The sequence below is a fragment of the Pararge aegeria genome, chromosome 23, assembly GCF_905163445.1.
Source record: "Pararge aegeria chromosome 23, ilParAegt1.1, whole genome shotgun sequence".
In the NCBI taxonomy this organism is placed as follows: Eukaryota; Metazoa; Arthropoda; class Insecta; order Lepidoptera; family Nymphalidae; genus Pararge; species Pararge aegeria.
This window is the reverse complement of record NC_053202.1, coordinates 11,650,896-11,675,114: the sequence shown is the minus strand read 5'-3', so window position 1 is coordinate 11,675,114 and position 24,219 is coordinate 11,650,896. Positions and strand designations below refer to the sequence as shown.

At 35.9% G+C, this 24,219-nt stretch overlaps 1 protein-coding gene across 1 annotated transcript; it reads left to right on the top strand.

Annotated features, from left to right (window-relative positions):
- The first annotated feature begins 3,758 nt into the window (after positions 1-3,758).
- Positions 3,759-23,678, top strand: LOC120634337 (phosphoacetylglucosamine mutase). The gene is made up of 12 exons (XM_039904847.1): positions 3,759-3,948; positions 8,823-8,893; positions 9,494-9,626; positions 10,950-11,045; positions 12,000-12,151; positions 12,953-13,155; positions 14,594-14,721; positions 16,950-17,109; positions 17,539-17,693; positions 18,693-18,882; positions 20,391-20,561; positions 22,330-23,678. Exons 1-12 carry the CDS (start codon positions 3,845-3,847, stop codon positions 22,414-22,416), a joined length of 1,650 nt encoding a protein of 549 aa, XP_039760781.1. The 5' UTR covers positions 3,759-3,844; the 3' UTR covers positions 22,417-23,678.
- Positions 23,679-24,219: the final 541 nt, after the last annotated feature.

Sequence of the window (24,219 nt, the reverse complement as noted above, 5' to 3'; positions counted from 1 at the left end):
AATTAATTTTGTTTATGATGTTGCAAAGCGGTGGTTAGGACTACGGTTTCACTTTCCAGGGACCGAGGTCGAATCACAGCACGCAATTAAAATATCACTTGCTTCAACGGTTATAGAAAACATCGTGAGGTAACCTGCATGCCTGAGAGTTCTCCATAATGTTCTCGAAGGTGTGTAGAGTCCACCAATCTGCGATGGGCCAGCGTGGTGAGACGGCCTTAACCACTTCTCATTGTGGGAGGCGACCCGTGCCTTGTAGTGTGTTGGGCCGGTAACGTGTTAATACGATGATGATGACAATTCACAGACAGACATTCTATACGCCAAGTCTGCCTGTTTGTAGTGACTCTTCCACAGATTTAGATTTTACCTAGACAGATTGTTCTTGTTAAACATTTACAGAACGCTCATACAATAGGTCTCAAAAATTCTTCTTTCTTGTAGGCCTATAACAGGCATAGGCTTGTGAAGCGTAAAAAATACATACATATATATACATATATATATATATATATATATATATTTATATGTTTATATATGTATTTTTTGAGCAACACCTCGCAGTGCACGTAAAGAACACGTCCTGCAACGTGCCACCCTCTGCCCAACAATCTTAGGCGTAGGTGAGGCGGAAGAAACGAACGTAACTTAGAAAAGTTAGAGGTACTGAGATTCGAACTCTGCCCGAAAACCGGAGTTCTACCCACCGATTTTATTTATCTGCGAATGGTTAGCTTTAAAACCTCAATTAGTGCTTCAATAGTGTTGCAATAGGTACTTTCATAACAGAGTTGACATAAATAACAATTAATTCTCCATTACAAGCTTTTCAGCCTTTGATTACGCCCGCTCGTCCACTAGAGTATATCAGGGGACATTTATTTTAGTTCCACTAATTACTAATTAGTTGGTGGGAGCCAGTAGAGCGTGGCGACTGATGCGTATGTACAGCGCCTGATTTATACTCTGTTAGGAATTAACTAAGTGATGTTGATATTAAAAGAATTACGAGAATAATTAATGTTGAATGAAGGCATTAATTATGTCTTTTGAAAGTCGCTGTAGTAGGACATACGAAGTTTTTCTAGTAGTAGTGACTGTGCGCGCCTAATTTGAAAGGGGAGAGAGTTCCATAGTCGGACAGCTTCAACTGAAAAGGATTTAGAATAGAAAGAAGTACTATGGGAAGGAATTTTTAGGACAAGGTTATCTTCAGAACGGAGAGAGCGACAGTGATAATCACTCAGAAACTCAAACCCTTCTTTCAGATATGGAGGAATAGCTGGATTGAACAGAACACAGTATAAGAAAGACAGAATATGATGCTCCGGTGTCGGAGCGTAGCGTAGAGGGTACATTGCCGAAGATCTGTTCGGCGTGGAGTATAAGGATTGAAACAATTATAAATTACAACATACAGATTCTCCTGCTTTTCGTGGAGTAAGTAGGTACAGCAAATTGAGCTTAATTTTCGTAATATATCATTACACCGGCAACTTTTGGCACTTCGCTAGAAGGTGACTCGTAATCTGATAATTAGGTACCTCAACTTTGTATTCTAAGTTCCTAAAATATTAACATTGGTAATGTAAGTTTCTATTTCAAATTTAAATTCAAAATTTCTTTATTCGTGTAGGCCTATCACAGGCACTTATGAAGCTTTCTGTTTAAATTTTATTATTATAAATTTACATATCTTTTAATAATGCTTGCATAAAATTGAGTTATCGTACATACTAACCAGTGCATGCTGTGACTACCTATAAGTGAAATTATGTGTCATTTGTAACCTAAGGCTAGCTTTATTCATAACTATAATACATGTAATTTTGTTGGTAGTCCTAATAAAAATAAATAAATAAAATAAATAAACTACGTCCTTCAGACCAGAACGATTTCTTCCACCGAAATAAGCATGGTAGTAGGTACTTCCCCGGACGAGCTCTGTCACATAATGCTCTACCGATGCAAGTTATATTTTAATTGTTTAAATTAAACAAAGCACATAACTCTTTGACGGCTGACTGGCGCAGTGGGCAGCGACCCTGCTTTCTGTGTCCTAGGCCGTGGGTTCGATTCCCACAACTGGAAAATGTTTGTGTGATGAACATGATTGTTTTTCAGTGTCTGGGTGTTTATATTATAAGTATTTATGTGTATTATATGAATAAAAAAAAAAAATTTCAACAGCTATCTTAGTACCCATAACACAAGCTACGCTTACTTTGGGGCTAGATGGCGATGTGTGTATTGTCGTAGTATATATATTTATTATTATATTAATTATTATTACTAATTACAGTAGAATTACACCTAAATTGAGTGCCACATGCCATTCGAAAAACAAAAACAAACGCAGACGAAGTCGCGGGTGACGGCTAGTTATAAATATTTATTTAAGTACCTACTGAAATATTTATTTAATGGGTATATGTTATATGCACCACCTTATTAATTTATGTAGGTACCTTTTTGTTTTCTTCGCCATTTGTTGCCTGGGAGGAATCGGTATGCGGCCGCCAAATTGTATAAGTACGTTGTTTTGTTACACTTTTCTTTTTCATATAGTTTTTGTGGTGTGCAATAAAATATATTTATTCATTAATTCATTCATTCGTTCATTCATAACTCCGATAAGTTTGAGCTGTGTCCGGAAATCAAACTTGCTCCCCAAGCTGATGCCCTCGCCGCTCGTACAACGCTAAAATTAATTACTAATGGCTGTCAAGTTGTTGCTATAAAAAACTTCCTATGAAAAGAGCATTTTTCTAAGTTTCTTGCCGTCTTGGCAGAATGCCTTCTGGACCGGTGGTAGAGTCACTAAAAGCAGGCAATTTTTAGTTGAAGTTTGAACACGGCTTATAAAGTAGACTTACTGTGTATTGAGAGAGGCTTATAACACTAACCAAAGACCACACTCCATTACGAACGCCGTATTTTGGAATACTAATATTTATAAAAAGTATAGTGCTATTGTTATATAATGTTTACCTTTTGACAGTCACCTTTGTGGATCTTCCAAGTATACGTGACATTGGCGAAGTACAACGTGCCGATTTGGCACACCTAAAAGCCAAAAAAGGAAAAGAAGAAGAGAGAGGCTTAGAGATCTTAGTTAATAAATGAGTTTCTAGTGGTGAAACCAGTGTAGGTTTAAGAAAATTCGACTTCATCCTATTTAAAATTTTCACTTACCACCAAAAAAAATCCATGTTGTGTAAGTGTTATGACAATACATACCTATCTCTTATAGTACACTTATCCATAATAATTGTCATTATCACAGAATAAAAAGTATGAAATACTTAAAAAAAAAAAAATGTACATCTCTATTTTATAAAAGTCACATTAAAAATATAAAAGAATCGTGGAACATGCATGGGATATTTTTTTTTTTTTTTCATTTGAAGTCCCTTTATAGGATCACCATGTAGTATCCTTTAATTAAGTACTTTTCTTATCTTACTGCCCTCTTTTGATGAATAGTTGACTAGCATTGAAAAGTTTGCACGAGAATAAAATTGGATCAGTCTTAAAATAGCTTTTAACTGCGCCATCTAGCTTGCAATAGCATTATTACTACGCAAAACAAACGTCAAACAAAAAGAAACGTTAACACTACTCGACCAAATTCAGAGGTCAAGATATTCCAACTAAATTTACAAACTTTATACTACATTTAAAAACGGTTGGTTAGCTTTTTATCGACTGACATTTTGACATTTAACATTACAAAAATAGTCATAACTCGCCGCTGTCAAAGCGGGAATGTGGAAATCTGGTTTGTTGATTCCAAGTGATTGTATCTGAATTAGCGGCCTATAAAATAATTTCGCCAACCAGAATGCCGCCGAGTAGCCTTCGAGTCGTATACGCGTTCGCCAGAGAGATGCACCCAAAAACAACGGACGTATTCATTGAATACGGTACAGCCGGATTCCGAACTAAGTAAGTGCAGCGTTCTATACCCTTGCCTAATAGTCATTATAGGGTTTTCCCAATACCTTAAATAGCTATAAAAATTACGAAATTAGATAGTAACCTTTAATTCTTAAGTGTTCTTACGTGTCACCTAAGCGGTACTACCGACTGCGAAGGATACGTTTGCCTTTTTCGTTCAGCCAAATCGTGAGTCATTTACTAGTAAGTGTAGGACAATTTATAACGGGAAGTAGCCGAGATTATGGTCGATGACACCTTGTTAAATAACAAGTGATATACAATTCCATTCAAGCTTTTTCTCTACACGCAAAAAGAGTATCAACAATCGTTGTTATACGGCCGTAAAAAGACCTTGCTAAGCTTAATTGCGAATGCAACTCTGACATTGGAATTAATGAGGAATGTTGATATTAACCTGTACTTATTATTCGTATGAACTAGCATGCAATTCATAATTAGGTAATGTGTTTTGAAAGTGGTTAACTATGTTTTTATTGAACAAAGTATTTATGCAAGAATCTGCCTCTGTTAGTTCAATTAAATAAATATTTTTTGCTGGATATTCATTCACAGAAATAGTCAAAGTCAAAGTTTTCTTTATTCAAATAGGCACATAGATGGCACTTTTGATGCATTATTATATACAAAATGTGTACATAGCAGTGAGTAGTGATGGCGATAACTACAATCTTAAACTTAAAACTAAAGCTACGAGGGTTCCAATCGCGCCCTGGTCTAAGAAGAAGCCCACAACAAACTTAGCCGGGTGTTCTTTTTGTTATCACCATCTCACATTGTCATTAGAAAATATTTAAGAAGCAACCTGGTTAGAGCAATTGTTTACACCCAAGCTTTTTTTATCGTTTACGTAATCCTTTATACTATAATAGGACTTTTCTATAAGCTTTCGCTTAATACAAACTTTGAACTTCTTTAGTGACATCCCTAAGATATCAACCGGTAATTTATTGTAAAATTGTATACAATTTCCTTTAAATGAATTGCTTATTTTGTGTAGTCTAGTGTACTGCACTGCAAGTTTATTTTTGCTTCTAACGTTCAAATTATTGCAGTCACATTTTTAGACAAGTGGTTACTGTCAAACTTCTGATTATAAGCTCATGGGCTCAAATGCTGCATGTGGCCATAACTTTATAAGCGTTTTACTGTGAATGAATCCTCTAGTTCAGAGTTACAAAATTGGCAGTTCCTGTTGGTCCCTGTGGCATTGGAGCAGCATGGTGGTTATATGCTCTAAAGCCTTGCTCCTATGCAAGAGGATGCCTGTGTCCAGCAGTGGGACTTCAATGAGGGTGTTTTGGGTCATAATTAATAGTTGTAGTCACAACTGATATCTCTGCTAGAACTAGATTTCTTGTAACACTTTGCTCATTCTGCAATCCATATGAAATGTACATATTATATTTTCTTACTATAATTACACTGTATAATTAATAACATATAGGCAAGGAAAACTTAGCAGTTATTGCTTCAATTCACTTTACGGGAACAGAGTTTGAATCCCAGCATGCATCTAACTTTTCTAAGTTATGTGAGCTTTAAGCAATTAAAATATTATCATTAAAACCCTTGTCTATTAAAAGCAGTGATAGCAGAATCGCTAGGACTTCAGCCTTCATTTCAGTGTGATACAAATCAATTCACAGAACAAATATCACTTTGTTTAATGCCGAAGTAATCCGGAAACTAAGAGTTGTTCGTAATATTCAGCACTTGACCAGCATGGTGGACGGAAACATTCTTATTATGAAAGGGAGTCTCCCTTCAAAACGAGATAGGTTTGCTACCTTTTAGTAATTTCTGCAATAAATTTTGGTTTAAGTTTAGCATATAAATATAAGTATTTTAAACTTCTAAAATGCAAAAGCAAATTTCAATTAGATAAGCGTTTTTTTGTGCGATCAAAAAAACCAACAAAGAGACAAATGTAAAAACGAAATTGATTACAGATCAGAGACCCCTCAATAGATACAGTTTTTTGATATAACTTATAATGTACAGCTACGCAATGACCCCAATACTTTTAAATAATATTGTGGATAGATAGTGTTCAAAATCGAAAACAGTTTAACAATGGTTGCCATGCATACAAATTCAGTAACAGGCCAAAATACTTCCAAAATATATTGGCAAGCGTCCAAGCACTTAGCTTTTATAGATATTATATAGGCTCTTTATCAGAATACTTATTTATTGCTTGTTTCAAAGAGAGTTAGGTATATAAATAGCTTTGTTACGATTTTGTGTTGGTGATAAAAGCCACTTCTTGTCATTTTGCTATAACTGAGTGTCAGACTAATCCTGTATCCGCAAAAGACCTACCTACGTATTTTGCTAGTTTTTTTCGAAAATCGGAAATGGAAAGAGAAAAAAATTAGTTACATAAGTATGACAACGTGTAGGACTTCGAGATCACTTTCGGGTTGTCGAGTTCGAATCCCAGCACGCACCTCTTTTGAGTTAATTGCGTTTTAAACAATTATAATGTCACTTGCTTCAATGGTGAAGGAAAATATCATGAGGAAACCTGCTCGACTGAGAGTTCTCCATAATGTTCTCAGAGGCGTGTGGAGTCCACCAATTTGCGCTGGGCCAGCGTGGTGAACCTTAACCCCATTCTCATTGAGGGAGGAGTCTCATGCCCTGTGGAGGCCGGTAAAGGGTTCAATGTTGATATGACGATGATGATGATGTAGATTCTAAGTAGAACTGCTTTTTCAGATGCAGGACAAGACGTGAAACTCTGTTCTAGAAAAAATGTCATAGTCGCCTTTTTTATTATATATGTATGTAAGTCCCAATGTATATTGCCTCTTTGGGCGTGCAACAATTACAAAGTATTATATTTCACAGACTTAAGTTAATTATTCAAAACTAGTACATTCAATGTCATATTTAAACTAATTATACTAGCACTAAAATTACATCATTTCTTTTGTGACCGATCAAATCGCGCAATGTGCATTTCACAAACTATTTTCCCATACTTGGGTCAAAGGGATATGTGACGTCAATGAGTGGGTAGAAATTGCATCTGTGACGTTAAGTGGCCTTTTTACTGTCCACGCCTCGGAAACTGTTGATAAACGACCAAGACACCGGGAGGTATCTTTGCGTCGTTCGAGTCCGTGTGTAGTGTATCGATAATGCGTATTCATATTAAAATACCCACCAATTCAATGTCATGAACATTGTTTATTAAACAAATATAATTTCAATTGTTTCTTCAAAACTATCTATTAACTAATTTTAATTATTAGGGTATTTTTAAAATCCTAATCAATTTAATAAAATATCTGGCAAATATGAATTTATAGTTATCAAAATTTTGGTTATTTACCCACTTTATAACGAAGTTCCAGTGATTTAGCAGTCACGTTAATTTTACTCTGGTCAGGGGATATAATCGGGGGATATAATTTTTATCACCCGCCCGTGCTAGCCCTGCTGTGGGACATGAAATAGGAAAATGGCGAAAGGTAATGTGATAGGTTAACAAATTAGCAGCTTTAATGTAAGCGTACTAATGACTGGTTTAGTAATCACTTAATCCAATTGCTTTCACTATCTAAAGAGTGAATATACCTACCTATTGTATGGATTGTAGGTCGCCGTGATTATCAGTTAGATAACGAAAACTAATAATGAGTATATTCCGAGGATTGCGTGACACACATGCATAACTGGGTTATTGACGCAGTCTTTGAATGTCTGTCTGCAACTATGTTTTTATTTCTTTTATTTAACAGGTTAGCCCTTGACTGCAATCTCACCGTGTGAATCAATGATTGTAACGGGCTAACCTGTAAGGTAATTATATTAAACCCGTAGGTACAGTGCGATTCAAACGTAAATGCTTTGTAGTAACGTAGTTTGCGCACGACGTTGCGCACCACACACATTTTGGGTGTCCGTTGTAGCGGGGAGGGTAACAGCGCACGTCTGCTAACTTCACGCAGACGCATTTAAGTTAGAATTGTACTGTACCCCTAATCGGTTTCTTCGCGACAACGTACCGGAACGTTCAATCGTAATGCGGTACGTCTTTTTCAGTAGTGGTATCTAGCCATGGCTGAAGCGTCCACCAGAACAGACCAGATAAAAATTAGAAATTATGAAATCCAAATTGTCCCTTCCGGGGATTTAACTCTGTACCTCCCACATACAAGACAACTGCTCACTGCGCCATGCCAAAAGAATATTCAGGAATTAAGTTTCTGTCACGATTGACCGCCCCTAAAATTTGGCTGCCCCTAAAATCTGGCCGCCTTTCCAAAAATTCAACACTTATACACATACAAACAATTCCATCATATACCATTGTTCATTGATGACCCTCTGCTATTGGTTTTATCGGGATGTTATATGATGATAGATGCCTATAGCAGGGCTTCCAAACCTGGACGCTGCGGCGCCCTGGAGCGGTGTCACGGGCTTGACCCACCTTTAAAACTGTGTGGATATTCCATTGTTAGAGCAGTTTTATTTTTCTGAATTCTTTGTTAAATTAAAAAGGTTGGAAACCCCTGAACTATATATAGCCTTCCTGAGATTAGCGCGTTTAACCAAACAAACGAAATCTTTAGCTTTTTATTATTAGTACAGATAACGTTCGCATTTAGTTATACACTACACACATTACAACAACACAATAGGTTGTTGTAATTATCAGTTTGATAACTAAAATCAATCTGAAATCATATTTCTGAATAAACGATAAGTAGGTACAAGTGTTATAGTCAATTTCCTTTTTTTTTTTTGGTAATCTCTCTGGGTTGTGGCTTTACGAGGGTTCGATTTTTTTCTTTATTCCACTACAAGTCACTTAGCGTAATGTTATATTTAATAATTTTTTTCAGGGCCAGCTTGTTGGAACATGTCGTTTACCGGATGGGCCTCCTCGCGGTACTTCGATCCCGCTGCAAAAATGGTAAAGCTAAATATATAAAAAAAAAACTCTGAGATAGTATAGTATAATTTAGTACTAAACTTTCTAAGTTTTGTGCATTTTATGCAATGAAAATATCACTTGCTTTAACCGTGAAGGAAAACATCGTGCCTGAAATCCGCATGCCTGAGAGTTCTCTATAATGTTCTCATAGGCGTGTGGAGTCCACCAATCCGCATTGGGTCAGCGTGGTGGACAACGGTCTAAACCCTTCATGTGTGGGAGACCTGTGCCCTTCAGTGGACCGGTAATGGGTTGATTTGAATGAACGAATGAACGAATGAACGAATGAATGGTAATCTCACTGTTATAGAATTTAACGCATTGTTTAAACTTATGAAATTAAATGAATAAAATGAAATACACTTTATTGTACACCAAATAAAAAAATAAAAGCATTAGGAAAAAAAGTATAAAAGGTACAATAGGCGGCCTAATAAAAGCGATCTCTACCAGGCAACCTACGGAATCATGAGTACATGAATTATGCATTGGTAGTTCCAAAATTTAGGCTGCCTTTACATATAATTTGATCCTTATGTACATAACATTAAGGCATTCATTATGTTTGTCCGTATCCAGGCCGCACGATAGGCCTGATGATAACAGCCTCGCACAACCTGGAGCCCGACAACGGGGTCAAGCTCATCGACCCTGACGGCGAAATGCTGGAGCAGAGTTGGGAGGAGGTTGCGACCCGACTCGCCAATGTCAGGTACGAGATTGGTCTGCTATGTGGCGAATTTATTTTTTACTTGGTGTTGCCCGCGTTTATTACTTTTTTGACAAATCCTGTGGAAATCTTCTGGTTTCCTAGGATAAAAATTAGCCTTTGTTACTCTCCGCCTTTTCAACTGACTCTATACAAAAAATCAAGTTATTCAGTTGCTTACTTAAGGCGTGAAGGAAAGACAAACAAACAAACACTATATTAGTAGTATGATAGAATTTAGTTGGTTTTCCTGGTATAAAAAGTGGTTTAGGTCACATTCCGGCGTTTCAACTAACTCTATACCAAAAATCAAGTTAATCGGTTGCTTATTTAGGGCGTTAAGGAAGGACAAACAAACAAACACTGTATTAGTAAGGATTTACCTTGTTTCTTGTTGTAAAAGTGGTATATAACACTCCGTCGTTTCAATTAACTCTATACCAAAAATCAAGTTATTCAGTTGTATACTTAAGGCGTGAAGGAAAGACGAACAAACAAACACTATATTGGTAGTATGTAAGAATTTAGTTTGTTTCCTGGGGTAAAAAGTGGCCATATTACTCTCCGCCCTTTCAACTAACTGTATACCAAAAATCAAGTTAATCAGTTGCTTACTTAGGGCGTTAAGGAAGGACAAACAAACAAACACTATATTATAGTATGTTAGGATTTACTTTGTTTCCTGGGATAAAAAGTGGCTTAGGTCACTCTCCATTGTTTTAGCTAACTCTCTGCCAGAATTTAGTTTGTTTCCTGGGGTAAAAAGTGGCCATATATACTCTCCGCCCTTTCAACTAACTCTATACCAAAAATCAAGTTAATCGGTTGCTTATTTAGGGCGTTAAGGAAGGACAAACAAACAAACACTATATTAGTAGTAGGTAAGGATTTACCTCGTTTCTTGTTGTAAAAGTGGTATATAACACTCCGTCGTTTCAATTAATATTCAGTTGTATACTTAAGGCGTGAAGGAAAGACGAACAAACAAACACTATATTAGTAGTATGTAAGAATTTAGTTTGTTTCCTGGGGTAAAAAGTGGCCATATTACTCTCCGCCCTTTCAACTAACTCTATACCAAAAATCAAGTTAATCGGTTGCTTACTTAGGGCGTTAAGGAAGGACAAACAAACAAACGCTATATTATTACCATCTATGGATTTACTTTGTTTCCTGGGATAAAAAGTGGCTTAGGTCACTCTATCGTTTCAACTAACTCTATGCCAAATATCAAGTTAATCAGTTGTTTACTTAGGGCGTTAAGAAGGACAAACAAACAAACATTTAGCATTTATATTATTAAAAGGATTCCTCTTTTGTTCACAGCGACAATGACTTAGAATCAACGACTGGGGAGATCATAAAGGAAGTCAACGCAGACATGTCTCTGAAGGCCAGCGTCTTTATTGGAATGGACACGAGGTCTGTGAAACTATCTATATATACACAATATAGCATAACCAAACATGGTATTTCTTATTAATCCACGATATATGTGATAGTGTGATATTGGGTAAGGCCGCGGCTTTCCTTTCGCGGAGACAGAGTTCGGGCCCCGGCACGCACCACTTTCTTTTTCATTTCGGAGTTATGTGCGTTTTTTATTTAAGCTATTTAAATATCACTCGCTTCGACAGTGAAGGGAAACATTGTGAGGAACCTGCATGCCTCAGAGTTCGCCCTAACGATCTCTAAGGTGTGTGGAGACCACCGATCCGCACTGGGCCAGCGTGGTGGACTACGGCCTCAACCCCATTATAAAATGCCATAGGACATGCTGTGAAAATAACTAAAATACACAAGCCTAGCAGTTTCTATGTTTGTCATATGACGAATCTTTTTTACCGCGTATGCTGTAGAACTAAATCTGTTCGCTAAATTATTTATATGTGGGCCCCATTGAAGCTTAGCATCTAAAGTTATTTAACTTTTGATATATTATTTCATATTTGCCAGATATTTATGTTCATGACATTGAGTTTGTGAGTATTTTGATATTAATACGACTGCATTATCGATGCACCGCGGTCCTACATGGACTCGAACGATGCACTTTATACCTACCGGTTTCTTAGTCTTTTATCAAGCCGACGGCCGGTTGGCGCAGTTTGCAGCGACCCTGCTTTCTGAGTCCAAGGCCGTGGGTTCGATTCCCACGACTGGAAAATGTTTGTGTGATGAGCATTCATGTTTTTCAGTGTCTGGGTGTTTATATGTATATCTAAGTATTTATGTATATTATTCATAAAAATATTCATCAGTCATCTTAGTACCCATAACACAAGCTACGCTTACTTTGGGGCTAGGTGGCGATGTGTGTATTGTCGTAATATATATATATATATCATACAATACTGGGTCTCTGTCTCCCACCAGGTACACAAGTCCCCGTCTAGCCGCAGCGGCGGTGCACGGCGTTATAGCTCTGAAGGGTACTCCAAAAGAGTTCGGGATTGTGACGACACCGATACTACATTTCTGCGTTAAGTGTCGCAACGACAACACCTATGGGACGCCAACTGAGGAAGGTATTTTTTTTTTAATTCCACTGAAAGTTAGTCCTTGACCGCAAGCTCACCTGGTGGTAAGTGATGATGGAGTCGAAGATGGTAGCGGACTAATTTCTTAGGGTGTATGGTACTCATCATTCGTTCATTGGTATTCATAAAGAAGGATGATACCATAAAATTGAACAAACCTTCGCATTTATGAGTTATACAAAAATTTTAGGGTAGGCAGAGCTTTTGTGCGTGTATGAAGTGCACGCCACTTGTAGTCATATCCCTAATAAGTTTTTATGTTGAAAGGTTGGTAGCCACAGCCGAAGCCTCTCACCAGGCTAGAGCGCAGAAAATTCAGAAATTATATTCAGGACCTCCTGTTTAAATTCACAGCGCTCACAGTCATATCAAGTATTATTATTTTTTAAACGTCAAATATGTCGGTTTGTACTGACTCTACCGCCGGTTTTGATTGTAAACGTTGATGTTGGAAAAGAGCAACTGCTGAGTTTCTTGCCGGCTTCCTCTCGGTAGAATCTGCTTTCCGAACCGGTGGTAGAGTCGCTACAAACATACATACATGACGTTTCAAAAGTGCTTATAAAGGCCTACTTGAAATGAATGAATTTTAGATTTTTTTTTTTGAATTTTGAATTTTGGTTCGGATGTGGTTCGACGATATAAGAGAGTGTACCGGACATACCTATTCGGTATTGAATGATGATGTGGATGAAGGCAGATTCTACCGAGAAGAAGCCTAATTAAATTAAGTTTCATTTTCGTGATATACCGACTGACCCCCAATCAAAAATATTCTTTTCTTTTCAGGGTACTACGAAAAAATCGTAGGCGCGTTCAAAAACATACGTCAAAAGTTACCGGTGTACGGCGCGTACAACGCCACCCTGCACGTAGACGGAGCGAACGGCGTCGGCGGAAAGAAACTGAACATCATCAAAAAGAGCTTAGACGGAGAACTGGATCTGGTGCTTTCGAACCTGGGCGGTAATGGAGGGAAATTGAATTTGAATGTGAGTGACATTTCCTTTCTCCGTCAACTTGTTCGATCGCGTGAATTATGGAGGGTAGAGGTAAGGAGAGTCATCTTATATGGGAGAAAAGTTGAAAAAGTGTCCAGTTGTATGCGCTAAATAACAGTTCAAAAATCCTCCACAATGGCGCTGGTGGATGCACAGGGTATGGTATGAATGTAGCAATCGTAGATGAATTGAAGTATGCCGAGTTAAAAAATTTAATGTCATTATCGACTAAAGTAGTTAATTATTGAGAATTTCAACAACTTACGTTGTACAAAATATTGTGGTAAATATAACCTTACTTCCTTGTTTATTTTTCAAGCCTACTCTAACAATATTTATATTTGGCGCTTCTTTTAAGAGTTACCTTGATGCAAATGTGGCGCCATCCTAATTTAATACATTTTGACGACACTTTTTCATATACACAGATGATCCTCCTTACCTCTACCCTCCATAGCGTGAATGTTAACTACGACTTGTATGGAATAGAAGGTGCGCCATCTTGTTGCAAAATTGGGAAACATTAGGCTACCTTGTTGTGAACCGCAGACGCGAAGAAAACTGAGGCCATAGTGAGAAAGGGGGACATGGCAGGGGAGGGGACAGTGGCGTTTCAGTACGTAAATAATCTCAAGAGAGTCTTTAGTGATTTAAATTAATTTACTCGCAATATTAGTTATTTACCTGAAAATAACAGTGTAAAGAGCTTAAGTAAGCTAACTCAGTAATATAACCATTTAAATCATTATAAACATTAAATAATTTAGAGAAACAACGGATAAAATGGTTTGTTTTATGTACTTGTTGTTCAATCTGCAGACTAACTAACTATCTCATTAACTAACTTGATTACAATTAACTAATTCTAAAGTTAGTCAGTTAGTTCAAGGCAGTGGCGTGCATAGAGGGTATGCACAGGGTACGCAGATGATATGAAATGAAGAAAATCTTTAGTAAGAGCTATAAAAACTTAAGGGTAGACTCTTTCAATGCCTACCCTTAAGCTTTTTATAACTCGTACTGAAGATTTATTTCATTTTATATTATCTTCCTACTTAGATACCCTGCACGCACGCCACTGGTTCAAGGTTAGTAATATAACTTACTAACTAACTAAATAACTTACTTACTAACTAACTAACCTAATAACTTACTTACTAACTAACCTATTAACTTACTAACTAACTAACTTAGTAACTTACTCTAACTAACTAAATAAATTACTAACTGACAAACTTGCTTACTAACTAATTAAATTAAATAACTAACTGGTAAGAACTAAGAAAGTTAGTAAACTAAATAATTTACTTACTAACTAACTGACTGGCTAACTTACTTTGCTGTGTTTACATTTTTATTCCCAACGGACGCAAAGACGTTGCACGTATTTCGCACGTATGTATACATCGTTTTGTTAATTTCCGCACAGTGCGGCGCGGACTTCGTGAAAGTGTCACAGAAGCCCCCGGTGGGCATGGAACTGGTGCCGCTACAGCGGGTGGCTTCGGTCGATGGTGACGGAGACCGACTCGTGTACTTCTACATGAACGAGGCCTGGTAAATATGAATTTCAATATCTTTATTTACATAGTTGGTGGGTACAGTAATATAATAGTGCTGCGATCGCCATCGATTGGCATGCTAATTTGATTTCTTAAAAATGACAATATGTCAATAATTTTATTAATATGTTATTCATTTCATTAAAATGAATATAAATATATAAAAACAGTACACACATCGCCATCCAGCTCCAAAGTAAGCGTAGCTTGTGTTATAGGTACTAAGATAACTATAGATAGATGGATAATTTTATGAATAATATACATAAATACTTATAACATCTATACATATAAACACCCAGATACTGAAAAACATGTTAGTTTTTAGTTGGAATCGAACCCACAGCCTTGAACTCAGAAAGCAGGCTCGCTGCGCCAATCTGCCGTCTAAATAATACATAAATACTTACATAACTATACATAAATACTTATAATATACAGATAAACACCTAAATACTAAACTTTATTCATGTTCACTACACAAACATTTTACAGTTGTGGGAATGGAACCCACAGCCCTGGACCCAGAAAGCAGGGTCGCGCCACTGCACCATTCGGCCAATATATATTATCTATTTTCTGTATTTGTTAGCATTCGCCATTGGCTGCCTGCAAGAAATCGCTATGAAGCGATAAGGCCGCCAAATTATAAACGTTGTTTTAATACTTTTCTTTTTTTATGTACTATTTGTGCTGTGGAATATGTTATATTAAAAAAAAAACATACAAATCACGGTTTGTCACACGCCAACTCAGATTACGTAGCAATTGTAACCGTGCCGCCAATTGTACCCTACCAGTCTTCAACATTCTATTAATATAATTTTGACGGCCGATTGGCGCAGTGGGCAGTGACCCTACTTTGTGGGTCTAAGGCCGTGGGTTCGATTCCCACAACAGGAAATTGTTTGTGTGATGAGCACGAATGTTTTTCAGTGTCTGGGTGTTTTTATGCATATTATAAGTTTTTATGTATATTATTCATAAATCAGTTTTCTTAGTACCCATAAAACAAGCTACGCTTACTTTGGGGCTAGATGGCGATGTGTGTATTGTCTTAATAAATGTAAGATATTTATATATATAATAATGTTTATAATATTCCCTTCAATGGGTAGTTGAAATAAAGACGAAATTGCGTTTCTGTGAAAATACAAGAAACAACATTTAAACCCCTTACTTTCAGGTCTTTAAAATCAAATAATTTCTTTTTTAAATACTACAACAATACACTCATTGCCATTTAGCACCAAAGTAAGCGTAGCTTGTGTTATGGGTACTGACATAGCTGATGAATATTTTTTTATGAATATAATACACATAAATACTTATAATATACAGATAAACACCCAGACACTGAAAAACATTCATGTTCATCACACAACCATTTTCCAGCTGTGGGAATCGAACCCACGACCTTGGACTCAGAAAGCAGGGTCGCTGCCCACTGCGCCACTCGGCCGTCAACCGTCAAAATAAACTATTAAATATCTGTTTTAAATGTCACTCATCACTGTAAAAAACATTGGTGACTTTAAGAAAAGGTTCGATATATTAGTTATTAATGTCTTTTATAATGTTTAATGTCGTCTTTCATTTATTTGTCTTATAGTTATCCATAAATTATTTAGTTATATATAATAGTTAGTACATCTAGTTAGTAGTCTAACAAGATGTGAAATAAATAAATAAATAGTTTGTTATAGTTTATAGTTTTTTAAGGAATTTTGTGTATAGAATAAGGTTGTTTTTAGTTGTTAAGTACTAACATAGGTTGAACTACATTGTTTTACTAACACGATATGGACAAATGTCCGAAATAAAGATTATTATTTTTTTATATTAAATTTAAATCTCATTAAATTCAAATTCAAATTCATTTATTTCAAGTAGGCCTACTTTATAAGCACTTTGAAACGTCAAGTATGCATGTTTGTGTGACTCTACCACCGGTTCGGAAAGCAGATTCTACCGAGAAGAGCCGGCAAGAAACTCAGTAGTTGCTCTTTTCCAACATCAACATTTACAATCATTTTGCTATCTTGCGGGAGATGAGAGCGAGGCTGGCTGCTTCCATTCTACCTTGTCATTGAGGAATTCATCAAATGTATAGTAACCTCGCTGTACTAGATGCGTTTTTACACATTTTTTTTTTTTTTTTAATTATTATTATTTTATAATTATTATAATAATTATTATTATTATTATTATTTTGCTTTCCAGCGACACCATGCACCTACTCGACGGCGACCGTATAGCGACGCTTTTGGCCAGCTTCATAATGGATCAACTGAAAGCCTGTAACGCTAAAGGACTCCGGATAGGCCTCGTGCAGACCGCGTACGCTAACGGCGCGTCTACACGATACATTACAGACGAACTGGTGAGACACTCTTGTTATACTATTATCGCACCCAGCTTCGCCTCGTGTGAATCCTAACACTAACATCTTATTATACATTAGCTTCTGCCCGCGAATTCGTCTGCGTGGACTTCATAAATGGGTGTAAAGCTTCGCTCGTTAACAATTTTTAACTCTACCAAGGCAACTATTTGAGAGATTGGTTTAGAAAATACATGTCATTTTCCATAGCATAGGTGAAATGCTCATAAATAACTGAAATAGATTCAAGCACTAGTAACCAGTCTCATTGTCAGTGGCGTGCATTTCATACATGCACAAAAGCACTGCATACCCAAATTATTTTATATAGCTCGTATTGGAGGGGAATATTTCTATTTTATGCTATATATCTGCTTTATGCATACCCTGGCCGAAGACCCTGTGCACGCCACTGCTCATTGTTTACAGAAAATGCCAGTGACGTGCGTAAAGACGGGCGTCAAGCATCTGCACCACGCGGCGCTGTCGTACGACGTCGGGGTGTACTTCGAGGCGAACGGCCACGGTACCGTGGTGTACAGTAAGGAGGCCAAGAACGTCATCGCGAAAATCGCTGAAGATGGGTATGTCGCGAATATTTAAAGTGAAGATTAACCTAAATTAATTAAAAAAAACGTGTACCTTTGTAACGTAACGTGTGTCTTTACACAACGTGTAAATGAAAAGCGAAACAATAATTCACAGGATTTAGAAGTACATTAGGTACCGTCGCTGGGACTTATCTGTGAAACCGTAAACCTAATAGTTTTTGAGTAGACCACTGCCGTAGTTAAAACTGAAAGAAATCAGATACAGCCCTAACATCACATGCAAAATTAAAATAAAGTCACTTTATTAGATACTATAAGCGTGTCGGTCTTTTTTCTTCAATAGGGTGGTCAAAAATAACACTGAATGTTTTGAATTAGTTTGTATGGAAAAATAAGTATGCTTCTTTTAACTTAATATATTTACAGGATGGTTCCTTGTGAAATATACTTAAGCATCCTTTAATATTTTTTCGTAATTCTGTTACACGTTGTATATATATATATGTAAATAACTCTTTTCTCGAGTTCATATATCGAACCTTTTCTTAATGTCACCAATGTTTTTTACAGTGATAAGTGACATTTAAAAAGATATTTAAGAGTTTATTTGAAGAAGAAATTATTTGATTTTAAAGACCCGAAGTAACGGCTTTAAATGTTGTTTCTTGTATTTTCACAGAAACGCAATTTCGTCTTTATTACAACTGCAATAAACATTATTATATATATATATATATATATATATATATATATATATATATATATAGGCCATTTTGTGGCGGAATAAATATTTTTCCGATTGTTATCAAACATAGGTGAAAAATTCACCTTACAAACAAAAAAATAAATCAAAATCGGTTCATCCTTTCGAGAAATACGTCGCCTCAGAAAGACAGCACACACATACACGTGAAACGTATAACGACCCGCCGTTTTTGCGATTTTTCAAATTTTGTCTTGTTGCGCAATTTGGCAAATTAAGTTTAAATGTTCATCGATTTGTCATTTGATATTTAATCTTTTTTTTTCTAGCGACACAGAAGAACGCAAAGCCGCAGACCTGCTACTCAACTTTATAGATATGACCAACGAGACGGTTGGGGACGCGATATCAGACTTATTCCTTGTTGAGACCGTGCTATGTGCGCGAGGACATAACGCGCACCAATGGATGAGTGCGTACACAGACCTGCCTTGTCGACAGCTCAAGGTCACCGTAGAGGTGAGTTGTCAAAGTTCATCTAGTATAAAGATTGCACCTTCCTACTTAGCCTGCTTATAAAGCGGTGATAGCCCAGTGGGTAGGACTTCGACTTCACTTTCGGGGGAGCAGGTACGAATTTTTTCTAAGTTATGTGCTTTTTAAGCAATTAAAATTCATTCAAGACTTGCTTCAACGGTGAGGAAACCTGCATACCTGAGAGTTCTCCATAATGTTCACAAATGTGTATGGAGTTCACCAATCCGCACTGGGCTAGCGTGGTGGACTACGGCCTTATTTATTTATTTATGCATTTATGAATATCCTTAGTATACTTACAGCTATCCACATTATAAAAATATTAGTTCATTTGTCTGAATATAATTTAGGAACTTAGCTAAACTTATATTAAATATGTCAATTTGTTGGTGCTGAGCAATCATATTATTAAAAAAACGAGAGCGCGCGAAATGGTGGAGCATTGCGTACGTAACGAATCGAGTGAAAATAGTGGTAATCTTCTTCTGTATATATAAATTTATATCGGTATTTGTGTAGTTAATATGTAAATGTAGTATGTATGTTCATGTTAGTTTTTTTTTTTGTAACATACTTTATGCACCATCCACTTTCCACTTTTTTATCGGCTTCGTACGCTCAGGTTGCCTTTAAAAGATCACTTTTAGTGATAAGGCCGCCTTTGCACCCTAGCACTAAGTACTATTACTGTTTTCCTTGTATTTTTCCTATTGTGTTGTGTTGCAATAAAGTTTTTCTATTCTATTCTATTCTGCAAGTTCGTACCGTTTTACCAGGCACTCGCACAGCTAACGAGCATTTTCTAAGTGTATCTGGATTGTCAACCTTATTGTTACGGAGTAAGAAGTAGTGTAAGAGACAGGCCCTCCAACGCCTTTGTTCCAAAGTTTCCAAACCCACCATACCTGATACAAATAATGACGGGTATAGATAGAGATAGTGTCCATACATTTTTTTAAACAAAAACCCCTTCAAAAACCTTTAACCCCTTCTCATTGTGGGAGGTGAGCCGTGCTCTGTAGTGGGCCGGTAATGGGTTGGTATGATGATGAAGATGGAAGATGACTTAGTCTGCTTAGTTTAGTATAATGTCGCGCGTCAAGGTCACGCCTACTGTAACACTGTTATACACTGTCTATTGACCACTGTAACAGTTGAACAACTTAAACAGTGGTCATTTAACGTCTGTCTGCGGATCACAACACTTGTCATAATTTTTTTTTTTTTGTAAATATAAGTATTTATGTATATTATATTTAAAAAAAATATTCATCCTATCTTAGTACAGATAACACAAGTTACGCATATTTTGGAGCTAGGTGGCGCCGTGTTAATGTCGTAGTATATTTATATTTAGTTTAGTAGGTAAAGGACGAAAAGTGGGGGGCGGTCAACGTTTAGCTAAAAAAATAACTTGAAAAAAAATTAGGTTATGGTAAAAGGTAGTCACACTTATAGGAAGGTCACTTTAAATCTATAGTACCTTTCAGGATCGTAACGCAATATCGACAGCCGACGCAGAGCGTCAGTGCACGTCGCCAGAAGGGCTCCAGTGCAGGATAGATGAGCTGGTCTCCAAGTACACCAGCGGGAGATCGTTCGTCCGTCCGTCCGGTACCGAAGACGTTGTCAGAGTATACGCTGAAGCGGACACGCAAGAGGTAAGGCATCTTTTTATTTAACCTTGCCTTACCTCACTTACCATACCATATTATACCTTAACCTTATTTGCCTAACTTTATTTATTTTAATTTCATGTCATTTTATTTTATAAGTCTGGGAAATCATCTAGTTGATGATTATTATAAAATAGAAAAACTCAAGTTTAGTTGTCAAATACTGGTACCTTGAATAAATTCATTTTAGTAGTGGTACAGCTTTTCGTGACGGGGCTCGTCCTGGAAAGTAATAATAATAATAATAATAAAAATAAAAAATAATAAAATAAAAAAAATAAAAATAAAAAGCCTTTTAATTCTTGCTTACAATACTATGATTAATATTATGATTTTACCTGAGAACATTAAATACAAAGAAAATAAATAAAAAAAAAAACAGAAAAAGAAATAACAAGTGGTTCTAAATTTCGTTTAAGAGAATTAATAGTTATTATGTGGTGTTATATAATTTCTAGCAAGAACCCCTCTCATGCGAGGGTAAAGGCCTCCAGAGATGACAACCGGTCTCTATCCTTGGCTACTTGCATCCAGTTTATGCCGGCAACTTTAGCGATAACGTCGGACCATAATAATAATAAAATAAAAAAAAAAAAAGTATCTAAATACTTGGACCTTGCTCACGATATTACCGCCATGTGGAATGTTGAGTCGACCGTTGTTGTTCCGATAGTCGTTTCAGTCAATGGTCTTCTCGCGAAAAGCTTCGACCAACATCTCAAGAAGCTTTCGCTTGGTTGTTGGATCAAGGGTCGGATACAGAAGGCAGTCCTTGAGGTTCCTCACTCTGGAGCCCTGACCACCGGTTGCTTGGGTATTTAAAAGCCCCGCAAGCAGAGGATGGAAGATTTTTTTTATAAATTTTTAATAGTGTTTTTTAATTTATTTTTAAGCATTGTTAATAATTAAAAAAAAAAAAAGAAAAATAATAAATGATAGAATATATAATAATCTTTATTCAGCTTAAGCAAACCACACATAAGTAAACTAATGAAAACTAATTACATTATACACTATTACAAACTAAATGCCTTATCGAAAGGTGCTTCAGCACTAGTACTAGTACGTACTATCGCCATGCTTATTTCTGCTTTCTGGATGTTAAAATGTAAAATGTAAATTTTTAATGTTGGAAAAGAGCAACTGCTGAGTTTCTTGCCGGTTTATTCTCGGTACAATCTGCTGTCCGAACCGGTGGTAGAGTCACTACACACAGATAGACTTGACGTTTCAAAAGTGCTTATATTAGGCCTACTTGAAATAAATGATTTTTTTTTAATTTTATCACCTCTTCTAATATTTGTTTTTTATTATTATTGTGTTCCTTCCTTTTTTCATTCGACATTGCGAATCGAAGACTCTTCTGGGTCGGTTTTTTTTTTGTTTTGTTTTGTTTGCATCTTCTATATATATACAGAGTACAACAATATCTTAACTATTAAGACCTTAGATTAAAATTTTTATTTTACAACTACGTTAAGCTTTTTTTTTATTTATTTTTTCTATTACTATCTTTTTTCCCCTCGTCATTTTCTGTCTTTATATTAGCTTAAGATATACCATTCCAACAACTTTTTTTGTAAGTAATTCTACATGACTAATAATTATTTTACTTTCTTTTTTTTTTCCTTACCAACTATTTGCATTTACTTCTAGTTAAGATTAGCGGGTAATCATAATTATAATATTATGAGTACCTTCAATCCTCATCCATGGCAATATTTGTTTAATTAATTTAAAATATTTGTTTCAGTCTGCAGACAAATTGGCGGCCGAGGTGTCTCAAGCGGTCTACGATCTAGCGGGGGGTGTCGGCGAAAGACCGACGTTGCCCGAATAACAATGTACATATGAATTAACTAAGACGATTGCGTAGGAAGGCCATATTTGTAATATTTTTTATCTACGCTCATTCATATCTTGAAATCCTTATTCATCACAAGCATCGGCCTATTCCCACTGCTGGGCAACAGGCCCTTTCTCATACGAGAGTGGGATAAGTGCTGATTCCCTACTCGTATTTTTTTTTTCAAGAAAGTCTTAGTACCCTTTTTTATATTATTATTAAAATAACCTACATTCATAAAAATCGGGGACCAGTTTTGGGAGTTCATAATTTCTAAATTGGGAGCTTCATTTCAAAATTCATAATATAATCTAAACTGGAGAGCTATTTTAATAATTTTTAATTTCTAAATTGGGGCGTAATTCTAGATATTTATTATTACTTTGACAATTGATAATATCTGAATCGGGTAGGAGATTTGTGAATTTATAATTTCTTAATTAGAGACCATTTTGGGAAATTATAATTTCTAAATTTAGGACCGTTCTATAATTTATACTTTCTAAATTGGGGATTGTTTTGTATTTTAATATTGGGTAAAAAAAAGGGCTTTTGGGTAAATTTATACCTAATTTTTTAATTGGCTGAATTCTTAGACAGGGACTAGTTTTCACATTAACAAACAAACTGTACGGCCAAGTATTTATCGTTCCGGTATAGTGGGCACATAGAGACTTTAAAGTCGAACTAAGATTTCGAAATTAGTCGCATTAAATTAGTTTCGTGGCGACCGCCTGCCTGCATTGGCCCAGCGTGGTGGGTCTATGCTTAACCCTCAGAACATTAATAGGCAAATTAATTTAATCGACTATTTCACGTGTTAACCTCTAATATCATAATATAAGGGGTATTGTTATAATATAGACGTAAAATTCTAGATTAAATTAGTATTTTGAGACTATGTATATGCCACTAATTTCGTAATGGGATTTTAACATAAGATTTAACTACTTGCGTTCTTACAATCTTACACCGTCCACATGGAATCTATGGATCTTACACCAGAGTATTAAATGTGAGGTTTTCTACCTACGTTTACTAATTCGATCGCGTTTAAGTCAACTACGATTTATATGGTATCTGAAGAGCGCCATCTCGTTAAGATACTGAGATACTCTACTCGCTCGTCGCCGTCACTAGATGGCGCTTTTCCGTGCTCATAAATGAAAAAATTGAGTACTCTATTTTTTCTCACTTGTTTTATTATGTAAACAATTATTTCATTACTTTTCTGTGAATCATGATTTAAAAATACCAAATAAACATGTGCGATAAAATAAATAATAACAAACACATATGTAGGTGCGTTTTTATTATTTTCTTAACAATTTCAAAATAAACTTTACATAAAAAGTAACAAAAAGATTGCTTAGATTATAAGACAATTAAGAAAAAATAGACTGTACTACAAAATTGTTATCTAATGACGGGTTTATTGTAACTAATGGTTCACATAATTGGACAAGAAATAAAAAAAATTAACTAAAAAAAACGTAGAGAACACTAAATAGTAAATATAGAATACACACAATGTTATATAGAATGATAATAAAAAAGTGATTCACAAAATATAGTAGTTTTAAGAGATAGTTTCACCATTGTTATGGGCTTGCAATATTTTTTTTTCGTTCAAGTGATTTAAAAAAAGTTTTAATTCGGTTATTTATACCGCGGTTTCTAAATAAATCAATTTTTTTAGGGTTTAGGTATTGCACATATTAACGTTTTTTTTTTGTTTTTTTTCGAGAATATCTTTATCAGAGTCCACTGCTTAAGAGGTTTTTTCCAATCACCAAG

Bases quoted from the DNA above. Each gene is read 5' to 3' on its own strand.
- LOC120634337 (XM_039904847.1), top strand. From the start codon at position 3,845: ATGCCGCCGAGTAGCCTTCGAGTCGTATACGCGTTCGCCAGAGAGATG. The intron at 8,894-9,493 runs GTAAAGCTAAAT...GTCCGTATCCAG, and splicing joins TCGATCCCGCTGCAAAAATG to GCCGCACGATAGGCCTGATG. The intron at 13,156-14,593 runs GTGAGTGACATT...ATTTCCGCACAG, and splicing joins GAGGGAAATTGAATTTGAAT to TGCGGCGCGGACTTCGTGAA.